Source organism: Canis lupus, chromosome 30 (assembly GCF_011100685.1).
Source record: "Canis lupus familiaris isolate Mischka breed German Shepherd chromosome 30, alternate assembly UU_Cfam_GSD_1.0, whole genome shotgun sequence".
NCBI classification, from domain to species: Eukaryota; Metazoa; Chordata; class Mammalia; order Carnivora; family Canidae; genus Canis; species Canis lupus.
Window position 1 is genome coordinate 25,690,639 of NC_049251.1, and position 18,363 is coordinate 25,709,001.

General features: G+C 34.2%; 1 protein-coding gene across 8 annotated transcripts in view; it reads right to left on the reverse strand.

Moving 5' to 3' along the window:
* ICE2 (interactor of little elongation complex ELL subunit 2) overlaps window positions 1-18,363 on the reverse strand; it is a 67,562-nt gene that overhangs the window by 36,745 nt on the left and 12,454 nt on the right. For all 8 annotated transcript variants that reach the window (XM_038580588.1, XM_038580590.1, XM_038580586.1 and 5 more), the window contains 4 exons: window positions 7,468-7,605; window positions 6,777-6,893; window positions 6,453-6,612; window positions 5,425-5,606 (listed from right to left, as the gene is read on the reverse strand). In XM_038580588.1, coding sequence (XP_038436516.1) covers window positions 5,425-5,606; window positions 6,453-6,612; window positions 6,777-6,893; window positions 7,468-7,605 — 597 coding nt within the window. The remainder of the gene's footprint in view (window positions 1-5,424; window positions 5,607-6,452; window positions 6,613-6,776; window positions 6,894-7,467; window positions 7,606-18,363) is intronic.

Here is an 18,363-nt window from a genome sequence, read left to right on the forward strand (position 1 = left end):
AAGAAATAAGAAAATACTAACATAATCATAATAATAAAATGAAGAAATTTAATAATTATAAAACCAAAAATTAATTGAAAAACAATGGTCTAATTTCTAACATAACTTAGATAAAATTTTAAATATCATTTATCTGTAAATATTTCAGTATGCAGGGGTAAAAGGATTCTTCTCTACATGTCATTAACTATATCAATAAAAATTAATAATTCCTTAATGTCATAAAATATGTAATAAGTGTTAAAATTTCTCAGTCTGATAAATGTTTTTTTACAATTGTTTATTGGAATCAGGATCCAATCAAGATCCCCACACTGTATTTGGCTGACATCTCTTTCAATTTTCTTTAATTTCTCAAATGTTTCTCCTCCAAATTCTGGCAACTCCCACATACCAGATATTTGCAGGAAAAAAACAAGTTGTCTTGCAAAAATTTCCAATTCTGGATTTTAACTTCCGCATCCCTCTGATGTCATTTAACACATTCTTTTATTCCCTAAGTTTCCTATTAAAACAATGTAGTAGCTTGATTAGATTCAGGTAGTTTGTTGTTGTTTTTTAACCTGACTATGGTGGTACTGTGTACTTCCTACTTCAACCAGGAGGATAACAATTTTCTGGTTGTCTTTCTTCTTGTGATATTATAATTACTCTGTTGGTTCATTGAGTGTTCTCAAGTTAATCTATCCATTATGAAATTCCTCATTGATCTAATTATTTTAGTAGCCAGAACTGAAGATTACTGCTTAGGTTTACTATTTCATTAGGAGCTGCAAAATGGTGACAGTCATATTCTATCACAACCCTGTAATATAGTTTGCACTGGACAGGCAAGATAATTGTCTGGTATTTTTTCTTTTTATTGGTTTTTAGAATGACTTTATGTCCTAGCACCCTCCAAAAGTGACCAGTACTTTTTTTTTTTTTGAAGTATCATTATGGGTTCAGGGGTTTTAACATACTTCATATGTTTTAATCCATTGTGGTCATTCTTTGTCATGTCAAACTGACACATCTCTGGTCAACAGGAAATCCTTCAACTGGCTCTGGCATCTTTTTGATACTATTCCAGGGCTTTTACTTAACTTCTTGATTGGCATTTATATCTCTTCTATCTCCGAAATTCTTCGTTCCTCATATACACATAATTACTTGTTTTATCATACTATCTAATGTGCTCAAAATACCAAAGTAGTATTATTAATGACAATATAGTTGCTAAATGCAGTTTAAGTTTTTTTTGGCAGTTCTTTTTGTACTTAGGATATACATCTTTAGGGATGTATAGTCAAATTAGTTTCTAATCATTTAAAAAAATTCACTGAGTGGTTAAACCACTAGCTTAATATACAGTCGATTGATTTGTTTCCTTTCAGCTTAGGTTGGCTTTTATACCATTTCAAAAAAATTTTTTATAGACGTGGAAAAAATTTTTATGACTTAAAAGTCAAAACTGTAAAATAAAGTAAATCTAGTTGACATCCCTGCTTTCTTGACTTTGTTTTATCCTTCCCCCACATTAAATTAACAATTTTATGTTAATTTAATTAACAATTTTTAATTAATTTTAGGTTTATTTTTTATTATGTAGGGTTTTTATTCTTTTTAATATAAGCATAGATAAGCAAATAAGTATATAGATTTGTACTTCACCTTTCATAAATAAAAAGTAGCATATTACGCAAGATATTTTCTTCCTTACCTTTTTCATTTAACAGTAGATCTTAGGTATCACTCTACAACGACCTATGGCTTCCTCATTCCTTTTAATAGCTGCATTCTATGGTACTAAGGATGTACAGTTTATTTAATCAATGCCCTATTAAGGGACATGTGGTTTGTTTCCAGTCTTTGGCTACTATAAATAGTGCTGCAATGAATACCCTGCACATACGTTTTGCTCTTTTCCTAGTATACTTTTTTATTTTGTTTTTTGTTTGTTTTTTTTATAAGATTTTAAGTAATCTCTACACCCAAAGCGGGGTTCAAATTTACAATCCTACAATCAAGAGTCACATGCTCTACTGTTAGAGCCAGTCAGGCGCCCCTCCCTAGTGTACCTCTGAGCTATATTTCTAGAATTGAGATTTCTAGGGCAAAGGATGAACCCATTTCATGTTTTGTGGGTACATCTTTCTTCATTTGACTATGGAAATGTTACAGCAATTATCTTTTTTCCTCTAATATTTTTGCATGAGCTTCTATCAACATTACCCTTCAATTTCTCATCTTTAAATTAGATGGGTTCTGCTCCTATGGGAAGACAATCCCGTGTAAGGGTATGGCATGATAGCTTTCTGAACTTCATGGCTCTAAGCTTATGCTCCACTGTTACCAAAAAGTATGTAATTACGTATGTATGTATGTAGGTGTGTTTGTATGCATATAAGTTTGTCTGAGTGCATAAAATCTTAAGTACATTCTGAAATCTGCTTTCTCTATTCTCCTCTTCCTCAGTTATACGAAAACTTCTCTTTTCTTTACCTTTAATGTTCTTGTTTTGCTCAATATGAATTCTACTACTAGTCTGAGTGAAGGCTTTGTTTTGGAAGGGACTTTGGTTAGTTTCTAGAGTTTTAAAGGCCCAGGTTATCTTAGAACTCTCTTAATTTCCTGAGTGCCCCTGGACTCATCTACAAATTATAGCCTATCCACATTATTTTCACTTGTTTTTCTTCATTCCTTCTTGCATCTGTGTACCATGCTCCTTCTGTCTGGAATTATTTTCCTTGTGCCTAAAGAACAACCAACAGAGGCAGTTTTCTGGTAGTAAACCCAGTTTTTATCTAAAAATATATTTAATTTTTTTTTTAAGAATATTTTCACTGGTTAGAGAATTTTAGTGTAGGGGTTATTTTAGTACAGTATATTGTTCCAGTGTCTTCTGGCTTCCATTGCTATTGTTGACAAATTCCTTGCCAGTCTAACTCTCATTCTTACCGTCCTATAATGGTAATGTACATTTTGTTTTTCTGGTGGCTTTTTTCTTTTTTAAGATTTATTTATTTATTTGAGAGACAGAGGGAGAGAGAGCATGTAGGGAGTGGGGGAGAGAGAGTCTCAAGCTGATTCCATGCTGAGCGAGGAGCCAGATGCTGGGCTTAATCTTATGACTAAGATCACTATCTGAGCTGAAATTATGAGTTGGATACTTAACTGACTGTGCCACCTAGGTGCCGGGTTTCTGGTGGCTTTTAAGAGTTTGTTTTTTGTTTCCACCTATTGGTCTGATTATCTCTTTTACACTATCCTTCTGGATAACATGTTAGATATTATCACTATATCCTCTATATCTCTTACCCTGTTCTTTTTGTTGTCTGTATTTCATTATGGATAGTCTCATCTTCAGACTCATCTTCCAGTTTATCAATTCTCTTTTCAGCTTTATCTAAGGTGCTATTAACCCCATTTAAAAATCCTTAACTTATTATATTTTTCAGTTAAAATTTTTTCTTTAGTTCTTTTTCAAATCTACTATCGCTTTTAAAATTTCTAGTTCCTCATTGAAATTTTCAGTATGGCTTTAATTTCCTTGAATGCTGTATAATCAAACAGAGATGGTTAATAGTTTCTGATAGATAATTGCAGGATCTATTTTCGTGAGTCTATTTCTTTGGTCATTGTTTCTGATGGTTCTTGCTCACAGTATCTAGTTTCCTCGTGGGTTTGGTTATCCTTATGCTTTCTAGATGCTTTATTTAAAAAGTTAATTGTAGAAATATTTAAGACTCAAAATGACATTATATTCCTCTAAGAATTACTTTTATTCACTCTTACTGGGTGTCTAGAGACACTAGCAAGCCAAAAGCATCTCAATCCAAGTTCAAGTCCTGAAAACTCACACTACAAATTCTGAGAAAGTGGACTTATCTCTAGTTCACCCTTACTCCTGGGGTGCAGCCCTCTAGGGTTTAAGCACTTAGTAGAATAAACTCTGACTTTTGTCCCTCTAGTCCTGTGATGCTGCCAAAAAACATAGTTCATTTTTTGCTGCCCCTTCAGAAATGGCAAATATCATTCAGGGCAAACATGACTCTGAGTTAAAGACTTACCTTTCTGGATTCTGGTCTCCTCTAGAATCTCAGCCCTGTAATTTCCTATCTTGTTAGCTCTTTGATGACTCTAAGAAAGAAATTTTTATATTTTGTCCCACTTTTTAGTTGTAAGCAAGTAATGGTAAAGATCCAAATTACTTGGTTTGCCATTACAGAAAGAAATTACTCTGTCACTTTTTATCCCTTTCAACCTACTTCATGTTTCTTCATAGAGCTTGTTATTTCCTGACATTCACCTCATACCAAGTATAAGATAGATTTAAAAATGTAAAAAAAGAAAACTTAAGAAACAATTGAAAGTACTTTATGACATTATACCATATATATATTAAAGGCAAATGGTAGAGAAAAACATAAACGAATATGAAAGACAAAAGGCCAATATTCTTAAAATAGTATGAGCTCTTTGGTATAAATAAAATAAAAAAAATGTGTTTCTATTTTATTTTCTAATTTTGTTTGCTCCTTCACTTTATTCAAGTCTCTGTTCGTATCTCCTGTTGGAAAAGCCTTCTTGATCATCAATCTAAAACAATCCAATTCCCACCAATTTACCAATAACCTACTCTATTTTTCTGCATAGCACCTGCTTGTTTGCTATGGTTTAATTATCTGCATCCTCTATCACTAATGTAAGCTGTGAGAGAAAAAAGAGACTTTATTCACTGCTGTATCCTCAATGCGAAGGATTTGTAAAACGAACAGATAAAGTTTTGTCCAAAACAGAATGTCTTAACTTTAAGAATCATGGAAAAATATTTTTTAAATACACAAAATAATAGAAATAGTATTTATGGAATGCCAAGCATTGTTCTAAATGCTTTACTTGTATTAACTCATTTAATCCCAAATAATCCTGAATTAGGTACTGTCTTAAAACCCATTTTACAGATGAGCAAACCAGAGACAGAAATTACAAAGCTTACCTAAGGTCATGCAGCTACTGAGTATACTGAAAAGAATTAACAATCTGGCCAAATACTTTTCTGCACCAAACTCATCTATTCCTTTTCATACTTAAAAACTCTTGAATATGAATGAGGCCAATTAAATAAAACCACTATCATGATTACCACCACCACTAAGTTTTTTCATATATACTAAAGACTTTACTCAGCATTTTACATATAATAACTAACTTATCCTTGTGAAGTAGGTATTATCATTTTTCTTTTACAAAAGGAGAAAACTGAGGCTGAAGGAAGTTAATTTAGTTGCTTAAAGTCTAGCTTGACTGGGGGTTCAATTTTAACTTTAAATCTAAAGTCTTTATTTTTAACTACTAGATTTAAAGCCTTGCAATAAAACTTTATGCTTCAAAAAGATAAAGTGCATTCCCTTAAAAAAAAAAAAAGCAAGCATTACATACATCCATTTCAGACATATAATCTTCCGGTTTGTCCATAAATACTGCAGAGACTGGAACAGATGTGTTTTTGGACATCATGAATTTTAATGGAACTTCATGGAAGATTTGATTTCTCTCTCTCATTGTCATTTTCTTTTGGGGAAGTGGTGAATTAATATAAATTACTTTAACCGGTTTTGAACCTTAAAACAGAAAAATAAAGAGAGTGATTAGTTTCCAGAAGTTATATTTTAAAACAAACAGGATATAGGACAGAAAGAAAGATTACCAAACAAAGAAATACAGCACAGGAAAGCGTAGCACATGTCTCATGTATTTTCCACCCTTGAACTTGTGATCTTTAATGTGCGTTACAGATAAAAGGGGAGAGATTTTGGCAAGAAAAACATGTTCTCTAAGAAATTTTTAAAAGAGAGCTTCTGCTTTTTATTTCTTATACTTTTATTGTCATTATTACTCAGTTCTTATAGGACTTTCAAAAAGTGATGAAATTTTACCACAGAGAATAGATTACATATAACTCTATAGTTTTGTTTCATTAGACACAGTTCTAGATTTACTAAAATCATTACATATAATATTATTCTAGAAGATATTAACTTCTCAGTCCAAAGAAAACCTATCCAGTGCTTACAAGTATAGACCTATTTTAATTCTGAGTTCCAATACCAGACAAGTCTTGGAAACTCACCCATTTGAGACTAATAAGGTATTGCATTCCTTTCATTTCAATGAAAGACGGAGAATTTTTTTCATGTATTTTTGGCTACCCTATAACATAACTATTTCTCTCTCACCCCCCAACATGAGTACAGGTTCCATAGATCTAATAACTCATGCATGAGTATCAATTCTATAGTAGCACTATACATTTAAAGTTCTACAAAATGTAAATGTAAAATTCACATCCACCTTAAATCAAAACTTAAGATTTTATTTGACAAATGACCACCTATGTTTAGACAGCTGAAATAGAACTGTTCCAACTCCTCTTTTGAGAGCATTACTTTATATGGCAAATCACAAACCTGCAACAGGTATTACTTGAATACACACAGGAATTTCCCACTGTTCCTTGTAGTTTGGTCCATGATTATTTAATAATGTAAATAATGATTGACTAGTTAGAGCTATCTGAGGGTGATATCTTGAAACAAGCTTCTCTGCATTTGGATCTTTACTAATATCCTGAAAAACAACATATAACTTGTTACTTCATTATATTTATTGGAAATTTCTTTGATGAAATGCCAAAAAGAAGGGAGAAATTCAAGAAGGGGACCTTGTAACAGTAAGATTATATGTACTTTATGAGGTAGGAGATTACTTGGGAAAAGCACTTTCCTACTTACATAATGCATAGCTGCAGCTGTTTTTTCTGGTGTCTCAGTGGTGGCTATGTCATCTTTTGAGAGCTGTAACTTCACAGGCATTGAGGGAAATACTGTTTTCACATATTTTACACTGCCCTAAGTAAGAAAAAAGGGAATGTCTTATTGCAAGTATCATATGTATTTTTTCCCCCTAAGAAAAGTATCTTTTCATCATATGAAACTCTTAACTTAAAATTCTCCACTCTACTTTAGTCTTCTTAAAGCCAAGACTTCTATGATTTTGCTACACGACCTACATGTTTTTTTCAAAAACATCCAAAACAAGGGTGCCATGGAATTTTCCTTATCACTTTACATTCTAACCTCTCATTTTATGAGGTACAAATATAACAGAAACTTTAAAATATCCTCTCTATACATACTTATTTTCCATGATTGTGAGTAAAATCATTTAAAAGAAAAAAGGTCCCCTGCTTGTATTCTGAAACATTAAGAAAGATGAGAATGAAGAAAAGAAAATCAAGAAACAAAGTTGATAGTGACATTAAAAAAAAAAATCAAGTATTGATATCCACAAAATAAAAGATACATTTGCATATTTTAGAAGTTGTATCTCATTGTTCAAAACTTAAAACATAAATATCATCTATGTGAAATATAGGTGATGTTTTAGACAAAAGAAAGTTATATCTTCGTTGGTAAACCTTACCAATGCAAGAAGAGTTTTTTCTAACTTTAATCCCATCTCTATTCTGAAGGGGAAGAATCCCATTAAGCTAGTGACTTCATGGAGAGTATAGAACTCTGGATACTTTTTCACTTGTTCAGTGCAAGCTCTTAAAATTTGCTGGGAAATAAAAATTAAGAGAAATTCATTTTTATCACACTTCTCTAAATACAACAAAAATAATTTAGTTACATATGACTACATAATTATTCATTGAAAGTATTAGCCTCATTCATTAATCAAACTTCTAATAATCCACGCATAATGTATATTCCTTATGTGAGTTACTCTCTCATTTTCATAATTCTTTTTAACCTAATTTCTTAAAAGATTGATATGTAAGAATACTAAAATTAGCAATTGTATTAAAATTTAAAATTAAATAGAAAAGATGCATCATATTTTCTGTGCTATTTAAGAAACTGTCAAGGAAATAAAGCCACATGAAAATTTCAACACACTTTCCTGCAACAAAAGCAGTTACATGACTAATTAGAAATAAGTAAGTTTAATACATTAAAAAGATTCCCAAGCACAATGGATTAACAAAGTAGTTGTATTACAAATCATTCTAATCTATAATCTAAAAAAAAATATCAATTTTAAAACTAATTAAATGATGGAGTATTTAGTATTTTCTTCTCTCTAAACTTTTCAAAAATACTATAACTCATCAGGAAATATAATCAAGAAGGAAATAAAATTCACAGCTTTACTCAAGTAGGATATATGACACTTGTGATAACATGTAAATAACTAAAAAATGCACAGTGGTTTTGGGTGGAGTCAGGTTATAAAAAACACATGTACTTCATCTTCTAAGAAATGCATTTTTTCCTCTTCTGTCAATGAATCTAATACGAACCTTTTAGAATATACTTTATATCACAAACGTAATTAGCAATAAGCATATCTTTGTAATCGTTATATCCTGTTTCCTTCAGAAATTTATAAAATTTGTCATTACAAATTAATAATTTTACTCCAGTCTCTTTTCATCTAATTTCATATCTCCTTCTCCCTTTCCTTAATCCTCACTTCCTGCTAACTTTTACATTTTTCCCCCTCCATCCATGCTTTTCACTGCTGACACTGGTATTTTATTCAGGATATTTCTTGCAACTGAGGCAGATAGGCGTTAACATGGGAAGGTTTTGTTTGTTTTTAAAAATCCTAGTCAATTGCAAAGTCAGATCTGCATCGTATCTTTGCTCCTCATTTACACTAGTTAACTTCTACCTCTAACATTCCCATCCTGTGGCAGTCATTAAAAGAATTTGAACATATGTGCAAAAGAAAGCAATATATAAGAACTATATGATACAGAGACTATTCTAGTTAGATATTTGCTCACACATCTTGGTAACAACTGTCGGATATTACAGTGCTTGTAACGGAGTTTCATTTAATTTAGTAATTAGGGAAAGAGAAAGTCACAGGAAAATCTAACACAGGTTTACTCCTATATTCAGGTACGTCACTATATATTATTAAAGGTATTTCACAACTGGTAGGTATTAAGCAACTAAAGGATCATTATTTGATATACTTAAGGGTTTCTAACTAACAATTTGTCTTTATTTTTTAAATTTAAATTTTTAAAAGATTTTATTTATTCATTCATGACAGATACACTGAAAGGGAGAGAGAGAGGCAGAGACACAGGCAGAGGGAGAAGCAGGATCCACGCAGTGAGCCCGACGCGGGACTCGATCCCAGGTCTCCAGGATCTGGCCCTGGGGTGAAGGCGGCGCTAAACCACTGAGCCACGCAGGCCGCCCACAATTTGTCTTTGAAAAAGAGCTACAAAGATTAAGAGATTTAGGTTGTTTCCCATCACCCAACCACCAAATGTTATTTAACATTCAAGATATCCTGAGAACTACACCACAAGCACATGCATGTGCATAATATTGATCTATCATAACAAAGAAAGGTGAAAATGACTCTGCTCCCTAAATTTTATTTTGGGCTAGAAAGGAAAAATATGGTATCATAGATGTGCAAAATTTAAAAATAATGGACCCTACTTCTGGCAGTATGGTAGAGTAGGTATGCTTTGAAGAGAGAGCACTTTTATCCAAATCCCACTAGATACTGGACAAATTACAGCTAACAATTTCATGCATTCTTGGACTTGGTAAAAAACAAAAAGAATCTCAACGACCTTAAGTAAATAAGCAAACCCTGGACCCCTAGAGTGGGAAGAAACAGGAGCAGTGAGCAGTAAGAAAACCTATGAAAGATGAGATGTCTTGAGGGCAAATGCTTTCACCAGTGGGAAGATCAGGTGAAGAGCTGAGCATGAGACTCTAACATTAAAGCCTGACAAAACAGAGATTTGAACTGATATTTGTAAATGCATGTTCACAGCAGCATTATTCATAATTGCCAAAAGGCAGAAGTAACTAAAGTGTCCATCAATGGATGAATGGATAAGCAAAATGCCCAGATACATACAATGGAATATGTATTCAGCCTTAAAAAGGAAGGAAATTTAGAAACATGCTAGAACATGGGTGAATCTTGAAGACATTACACTAAGTAAAGTAAGTCACAAAAAAGACAAATACCATAAATTCCACTTATATGTGGTTACCTAGATAAGATCAAATTCAGACAGAAAGAATGAAGGTTGCTACAAACTGAGAAGGGTGGGAACTGAGAGTTATTGTATAATACACGTGATAAAATAAATATGTATTTGGTCTTTGTTTTTGGTTCCTGACACAGGGCACTAAAACTCTAGGAATTTCCTGAGTGACAAGAATGAATGTCTTTTGTATGCTACTGAGATGAATCATGGCTCCTATACAACTTCAGGATGGGGGATGGTTGCCAGTAAATCCAGGGGATGATCAGAGGGCTGGAGATTGACCTAATCTCCAAGAGCCAATAATTTAATCAATTATGCCTAGGAAACAAAGCTTCCATAAAAACCTCTAAACTATGGGGTTCAGAGAGCTCCAAAACTTAATGAACAAACGGGTACTAGGAAGGTGATATGCCTGGAGAGGGCATAGAAGTTCTCTGTCCCTTCCCACATTTCTTGCCATATGCATCTCTCTTTCATTTGGCTGTTCCTGAGTTGTATCTTTTAAGCAAGCAAAGTGTTTCCAGAGTTCTGAAGCAAATTACTCAACCAGAGGAAGAGGTCAGGGGAACCCTAGGCCTACTGTCCAGAGAGTTGGAGAACTTGTATTGGTGGACAATGGTGAAAATAGCTGCCTTTCAGAGAGTTGGAGGACTGGTTGGTGTGGGGAAAAAACAAGCACGTATTTGGTATGAGAAGTGTTGTTAGCAGAAACAGATCAGAAATGGGTAGAGTCCGTATTGCAAGGTGAAAAGAATTCAGGAGACTGGCTTTATAACAATCTGAATGTATTTAATATTACTGAACTCCACACTAAAGATAATGAAGATAGTAAATTTTAGGTTTATGTGTATTTTACTACAAATAAAAATTTTAAAACGGGAAGAAATTGACACATTCTACAACATGGTTGAATCTTGAAGAACACATTATGCTAAATGAAATAAAAATCACAAAGGGATAAATATTCCACTATGTGAGGTACCTAGAAAAGTCAAATTCATAGAGCTAGAAAGTAGAATGGTGGTTGCCAGGGATTGGGGAGAAGAGGGAATGATGAGTCATTTAACTGGTATAGAGTTTCGGTTTGGGAAGATACAGAAGTTCTAGAGGTGGATAGGATTATACTCACAACAGTATAAAAGTATTTTATGCTAGTCAATTGTCCTTAAAAATGGTTAAAATAGTAGCTTTTATGTTATGTATATTTTACCATGTAAATAGGGAAAGAGAGAGAGAGGAAAAGGGGGAGGGCAGGGGGAGAGAAATGGAAGACTGACTGAGGTCTAACCTAGGGAATACAGGAATCCTAGAAAGACAGAGTTGAGAAAATTAAGGAGAAGCAGTAACTGAAAATCGCTGAGAATTTTCCAGAACTGATAAAGGACAGGAATATACAGATACAAGAAACATAATAAACCAAGGATGACACTCCTGTGTCTGGGTTTGGAGGAAATACCCAGTGACCAAGAAGGAGGGAAATCCAGCGGTGTGTGGTGCCAGCAGATGGCCTCATAGCACCCACCACCCCACTCCCACTTGAGAGCTGGAGAATTGCTTTGTCAATGTAAAAAGTAATAAAGACCAGGAGGGATTTGTTTAAAAAAAAAAAAAAAAAAAAAAAAAAGGATGATTTAAACATACACACAGTAATGCAACTGTGAAACACCAAAAATAAGGAGCAGTCAGAGAGAAAGGGTAGACTCTCTAAAAGGCAGGAGAAACAGATAACACACTTTTCAAAAACAGTAACTGGAGCAAAAAAAAAGTAAAATTATATCTTCAGAGTGAAAAACAAAACAGTCAACTTAAGAGTTATGTAAGGAGTAAAACTATCATATAAGAAAGAGAACAAAATAAAAATATTTTCCGATAAAAAAACCAAAAGATTGTTCATCACCAAGAGACCATCATCAAAGAAACACCTAGAACACAAAGCATTTCAGGAACAATGAAGAGGATCTCAGAATGTATACTTGAGAAGAAGAAATGGAAAGCCAAAAATAGTCAAAATTTGTAGGTAAAATAAACATTGTTCATATAAAATAATTAATGTAGGTTTTAAAAAGAGACAGCAGTAAATGTCAGGAGGGATATGATGAAAGTCAAAATGATCTATGGTCTCTGTAAATATATAGACTAACAGAATAGAAGCAGGAAATTGACCCACACATCAATGATGACAAGGCAATTCAATGAGGGGGAAAAATCACTGTAAAATTCAAAGGTAGGGCAGCCCCCGTGGCTCAGCGGTTTAGTGGCTCAGTGGTTTAGTGGCTCAGCGGTTTAGTGCTGCCTTCAGACCAGGGCGTGATCCTGGAGATCAGGGATAGAGTTCCATATCAGGCTCCCTGCATGGAACCTGCTTCTCCCTCTTGCTATGTCTCTGCCTCTCTCTCTCTCTCTCTCTCTCTCTCTCTGTCTCTCATGAATAAATAAAATCTTAAAAAAATTTTTTTCAAGGGTAACCATTAAGAGAACTGAAAAACAAAGAATAAATTTCAAATCAATAAGGAGAGGAAAAGGAGGAGAAAAAAAGTCAATCCCCTCAAAAGAAGTAAAATTAGAAAGAACTTTATAAAAAGACAAAGAAATCATAAACAAGCCCATTTACATCAATTATCATAATGAATGTAAATAACTAACCTTTCTAGCTAAAAGACAAGAAATATCAGATTTTATTTAAAAAGAAAAGGAAAAAAGCAATCTAGTTAAATACAATTTTAAAAGATATTTGTAAAATACAAGCCTACAGATTCAAAGATATCCTATTGAAATTCCACCTAGCTCTCTTGTAGAAACTGACAAGAGGATATCAAAATTTCCATTTCCATGTAAAGGACTAAAAAGAGCCAAAACAATTTTTAAAAAGAACAAAGTTGCAGGACTTCCCTCACATGGTTTTGAAACTTACAAGACCAGGTGGTAGTGGAATAGAGAGAGATTTATAGAACAATGAAATAAACCAGAGTCAGGAAATCAACCCATACACATATCAATGGTGACAAGGCAATTCAGTGAGGGAACAAACAGCTTTTTCAAACCACAGTGCTAGGCAGAGTTTCTCAACTTTAGCACTTTTCACATTGTGGACCAGATAGTTCTTGGCGAGGGGGGTGGGGCACAGGCATCCTATACACTGAAGGATATTTAGCAACATCCTTGGTTCTACCCACTAGATGCCAGAAGTATGCCTTCCTCAGTTTTGACAATGAAAAATGTCTCCAGACATTACTGAATGTTCTCTGGGGAGGCAAAATCGCTCTCAGGTGAGAATCATTATTCTAGAACTAGCTATCCATATGAAAGAAGAATGAATTTTGATCCAAACCTCACATCTTGCACCATAAAAACTTGAAATGGACATTCATTCACATTATTGTTAAACCATAAAACACCTCAATCAGGGTTTCTCAACACAGGATTACTGACATTTTGGGCTGGATAATTCTTTGTTGTGGGAGATGTCATGTGCATTGTAGGATGCTTAGTAGCATTCCTGGCCTCTAGCCAATAGGTACCAGTAGCTTTCTGCCACTTGAGACAACCAAAAAGGTCTCCAGACATTTTAAAGTCTATGGGGCAGGGACCCCTGGGTGGCGCAGCGGTTTAGTGCCTGCCTTTGGCCCAGGGCACGATCCTGGAGACCCGGGATCGAGTCCCACATCGGGCTCCCGGTGCATGGAGCCTGCTTCTCCCTCTGCCTGTGTCTCTGCCTCTCTCTCTCTCTCTCTCTCTCTCTGTGACTATGATAAATAAATAAAAATTTAAAAAAAATTAAAAAAAAATCTATGGGGCAGGGGTAAAGAAGTAAAAGTGATCCCAGATGAGAAACAGTTGGGGTCAGCAAAAATTTCTATGCTACAACACATGAAAGCACCAACCATAAAACATTTTGAAAAATGAGCATTAAAATTAAAATTCTGTTAGGAAACACTCTTAAAAACATGTCATAAACTAGGAGAAAACTACATATATAATAGACTTGTATTCAGAACATATAAAGAACTTTCAAGATTCAATAAAAATAAAAACCAATAAAATCAGTAAGAGATTTTAAAACGTCACTGCTCATTAGGGAAATGCAAACTAGAACCATAATGAGACACCACTACACACCTATGAGGTTGTTAAAATGTAAAAAGATTACCAATAGTTGGGAATGCAAACTGGTACAGCCACTCTGGAAAACAGTATAGAGGTTCCTCAAAAAGTTAAAATAGAACTACCCTAGGCCCCAGCAACTGCACTACCAAATATTTACCCAAAAGATACAAAAATACATATTCAAAAAGGTACATGCAACTTGATGTTTATAGCAGCATCATCAACAATAAGCAAACTGTGGAAAGAGCCCAAGGGTCTATTGACAGATGAATGGATAAAGATGTGGTCTGTGTGTATATGTGTGTGTACATATATATATGTATAGGAATATATATATATATATATATATATATATATATATATGGAATACTACTTAGTCATCAGAATGAGATTGTGCCATTTGCAATGATGTGGATGGAGCTAGAGTGTACTATGCTAAGCGAAATAAGTCAGAGAAAAACAAATATCATATGATTTCACTTTTATGTGGAATTTAAGAAACAAAAACAGGTGAGCCTATAGGAAAGGGAAAAGAAAAAGGATGGGAAACAAACCACAAGAAACTCTTAATGATAGAGAACAAACTGAGGGTTGATGGAGGGATGTAGGTAGGGGATGAGTTAAATGAGTGATGAGTATTAAGAAGGGAACTTGTTATGATGAGCACTGGATGTTATATGTAAGTGATGAATTCCTAACGTCTACTCCTGAAACCAGTATCACACTATTAGTTAACTAACTAGAATTCAAATAAAATTTTGAAAAAGAAAGAAAAAAAAGAATTACATGGGTTTGACCAAGGTCATCAATGGGGAAAAAGATGAAACTGGAGGTCAAAACTTTACTTTTTACTTTTCAAAAAAAAATTACCAATACTAAGTGCTAGCAAAAGCACAGAGCAACTGGAACTCTTATATATTGCTGATGAGTGTAAAATGGTACATCCATTATGAAAACGTCTGGCAGTTTCTAATAACATTGCCATATGATCTGGAAATTCTAACTCTGGTTCTTTACCCAAGAAGAATAAAAACACATGTTCCAAAAAAAAAAAAAAAAAAAAAAAAAAAAACACCTTGTGTAAGAATGCTCATAGTAGCTTTATTCATAATTGCCCCAAACTGAAAATAACACAAATGCCCATCAAGCGCTGAACTGATAAACCGATTTGGTATAATTGTACAATAAAACAAAAAGGAATAAAAAGGAGCACATTATGCATATTTGTGTCACTATAGATGAATCTCAAAAAAATGCTGAATCAAAGAAGCCAGACACAAGAATACACTGTGTGTGACTCAGTTTTGAAACTTTAGAAAAGGAAAATCTAATCCATGGAGACAGAAAAGCATACTGGTGGTTTCCTAGACCATGGATAGAAAGAGACATAGAGATCTTTCTAGTGTGACCAAAATATACTATGTCATGACTGTGGTCATGGTTACACAGGTATATGCACTTGTGAAAACTCAGTGACATGCACTTAAAATGGATCCTTATTAAATATGGCTTAAACAGGAAGAGCTTATTTAGTGTGTAATAACTGTATGCTCTAACAACATAAAGAACCACCTTTTTTTAAAAAAGGGAGAATAGGGAGAACATCTAAAAATTTTTTTCAAATACTTTTCAGTATTTTTTTTTTTTTAAGATTTTACTTATTCATAGGAGACAGAGAGAGAAAGAGGCAAAGACACAGGTAGAGGGAGAAGCAGGCTCCATGCAGGGAGCCCAATGTGGGACTTGATCCCAGAACTCTGGGATCACACTCTGAGTCAAAGGCAGACATTCAACCGCTGAGACACCCAGGCGTCCCAGCTTTCAGTATCCTATTGACTGATTGCCCTGTTATTCTAAGGTTGTTGCATGTGGTATAAAGTGAGACACATGTGATATTTTTTCTCTAAATAAATATTTCCTAGCTTCATCTACTGAAATATTCCCAAAACAATGACCAATCCAGGAACAATGAGCATCCCCAATACCCAGACTGTAGTCTTGAAATACCACTTCCCACTGGAAGAAACAAAGGCTCCGGGAAATGGCTGATTCCAGAGTTGAAACAGGAAATGTACAAAACAAGCCTCAAAGACTACCACAAAGACTCAAAAAGACTCAAAAGCCTTATGAAGAGCTGTCATCGGCTAAAGCTGGTATTATCTGAGCTTCAAAAAGGGTAATTACAGTGGACTAAAACCCATAATATTTTTAAAAAAGAAAACACTGATCAATATTGGAATAAATTTTTTTTTCAAAACTGGCATATAAAGGGAAAGAATCTAGCATTTTTTTCTACTACATGAATTAGGAAACCACATAGATGAGTGAAAAAATATCTTAATAAAATTTTTCCAATAAATACAAATAAATGATGCAACTAGAACCCTACAATTTTGTAAGCCCAAGTGAATGAATACACCTAGGCATCGAACATGAACACCTGCAACTACCACAAAAAAGAAACAATCAGGGATCCCTGGGTGGCGCAGCGGTTTGGCGCCTGCCTTTGGCCCAGGGCGCGATCCTGGAGACCCGGGATCGAATCCCACATCGGGCTCCCTGCATGGAGCCTGCTTCTCCCTCTGCCTATGTCTCTGCCTCTCTCTCTCTCTCTGTGTGACTATCATGAATAAATAAATAAAATCTTTAAAAAAAAATTAAAAAAAAAAAAAAAAAAAAAAAAAAGAAACAATCAGACGTTATGTGCCACCTGATAAAGAAAACAACATCTATGTGTTAAATCCATTTGGCGAAGACTAATTCTGATCAAGCTTCCAGATCCCATCAATAATTTGTAAAAAACATAGAGAAATGAGGAACATGTTGAATATCACCATTTGAATAAGCAATCATCAAAATCTAGACTGTGGGAAACTTTACAAGTCAAATGACCCAAGTTCTTGAAAAGATAAAGTTTAAGGGAAAGAAAGGAATTGAGGAATTATAGTTTATTCATATAATAATGCACAGAAATGAGAATGAATGAACTATAACTACACACATACATGCATATGAATCTTACAAACATGAGTGAAGGAATAATTCTGTTCACATAAAACTCAAAAACAGGCAAAAGTGAGCTCAGAGAACTACCAAAATAAAGGAAATGGAAATTACCAACACCAAACTGTGACAGTGATTAGTTCTTCAAGGAGAGAGAATGTTCTATTAGGAGGGATACACAGGGAGCTTCTAGGATAGTGGTAATGTTTTATTTCTTGACTTGGAAGAGAGTTACGGGCAGCCCTGGTGGCTCAGCGGTTTAGTGCTGTCTTTAGCCCAGGGACTGATCCTGGAAACCTGGGATCGAGTCCCACGTCGGGCTCGCTGCGTGGAGCCTGCTTCTCCCTCTGCCTGTGTCTCTGCCTCTCTCTCTCTCTCTCTCTCTCTCTCTCAGGAATAAATAAATAAAATATATATTTTTTAAATGTTAAAAAAAAAAGGAGGAGAGTTACATGGGTATTCACTATATAATTATTTGTTAAGCCATATATATATTTGTTTTACATACTTTTCCATAAACATATTGCATTTCACAATATAAAACTGAAATTTTAAAACACTAAAAAAATCAGAAAAATATCAGTGAACCTTTAGGGTAGAGATGTAAAATGTAAATTAGACAAAATAGGCTGCCGAGTCAATCTGACTAAAAAACAAGACTTAATGCTGATTGTTGGCTATCAAATTGTGTACTTTGCTAATAAACACTTTAATATTCACTAAATAATTGCAATGAGCACTTGAGAACTTAATTGCATGTCAAGCATTATTCAGTTATTAGGAACAAAGCAGTGCACCTATTTATGTATAGGTGTTGCAAAGGACAATAAAAAAGAGTAAAATAAAACATGGTAAAAGGAACCCTGAAAGTGATGCTATTTGTTTTAGGATAATTAGGGATATCTTGATAGTTCGTATCTGAAGATAGACTTATAGAAATCAAGGAACTAATCCATGCGTTTATCTGGGGAACAGCTTGCCAGAAAGATGGGAAGAGCCAAGAACCTTAAGGCAGGATCATGCTTGGAGTTTTCAAGTAGCACAAAAAGGTCAGTAGGCTGGAAAAGAACAACTGAGGAAGATATGTAGAAGATGAAAGAGGCTGGGGGCAGGGAGGAGTTGAGGGAGTGAGATCATGTAGGGCACTTGTACAATTTTGTAAAGACCCTCTCTTT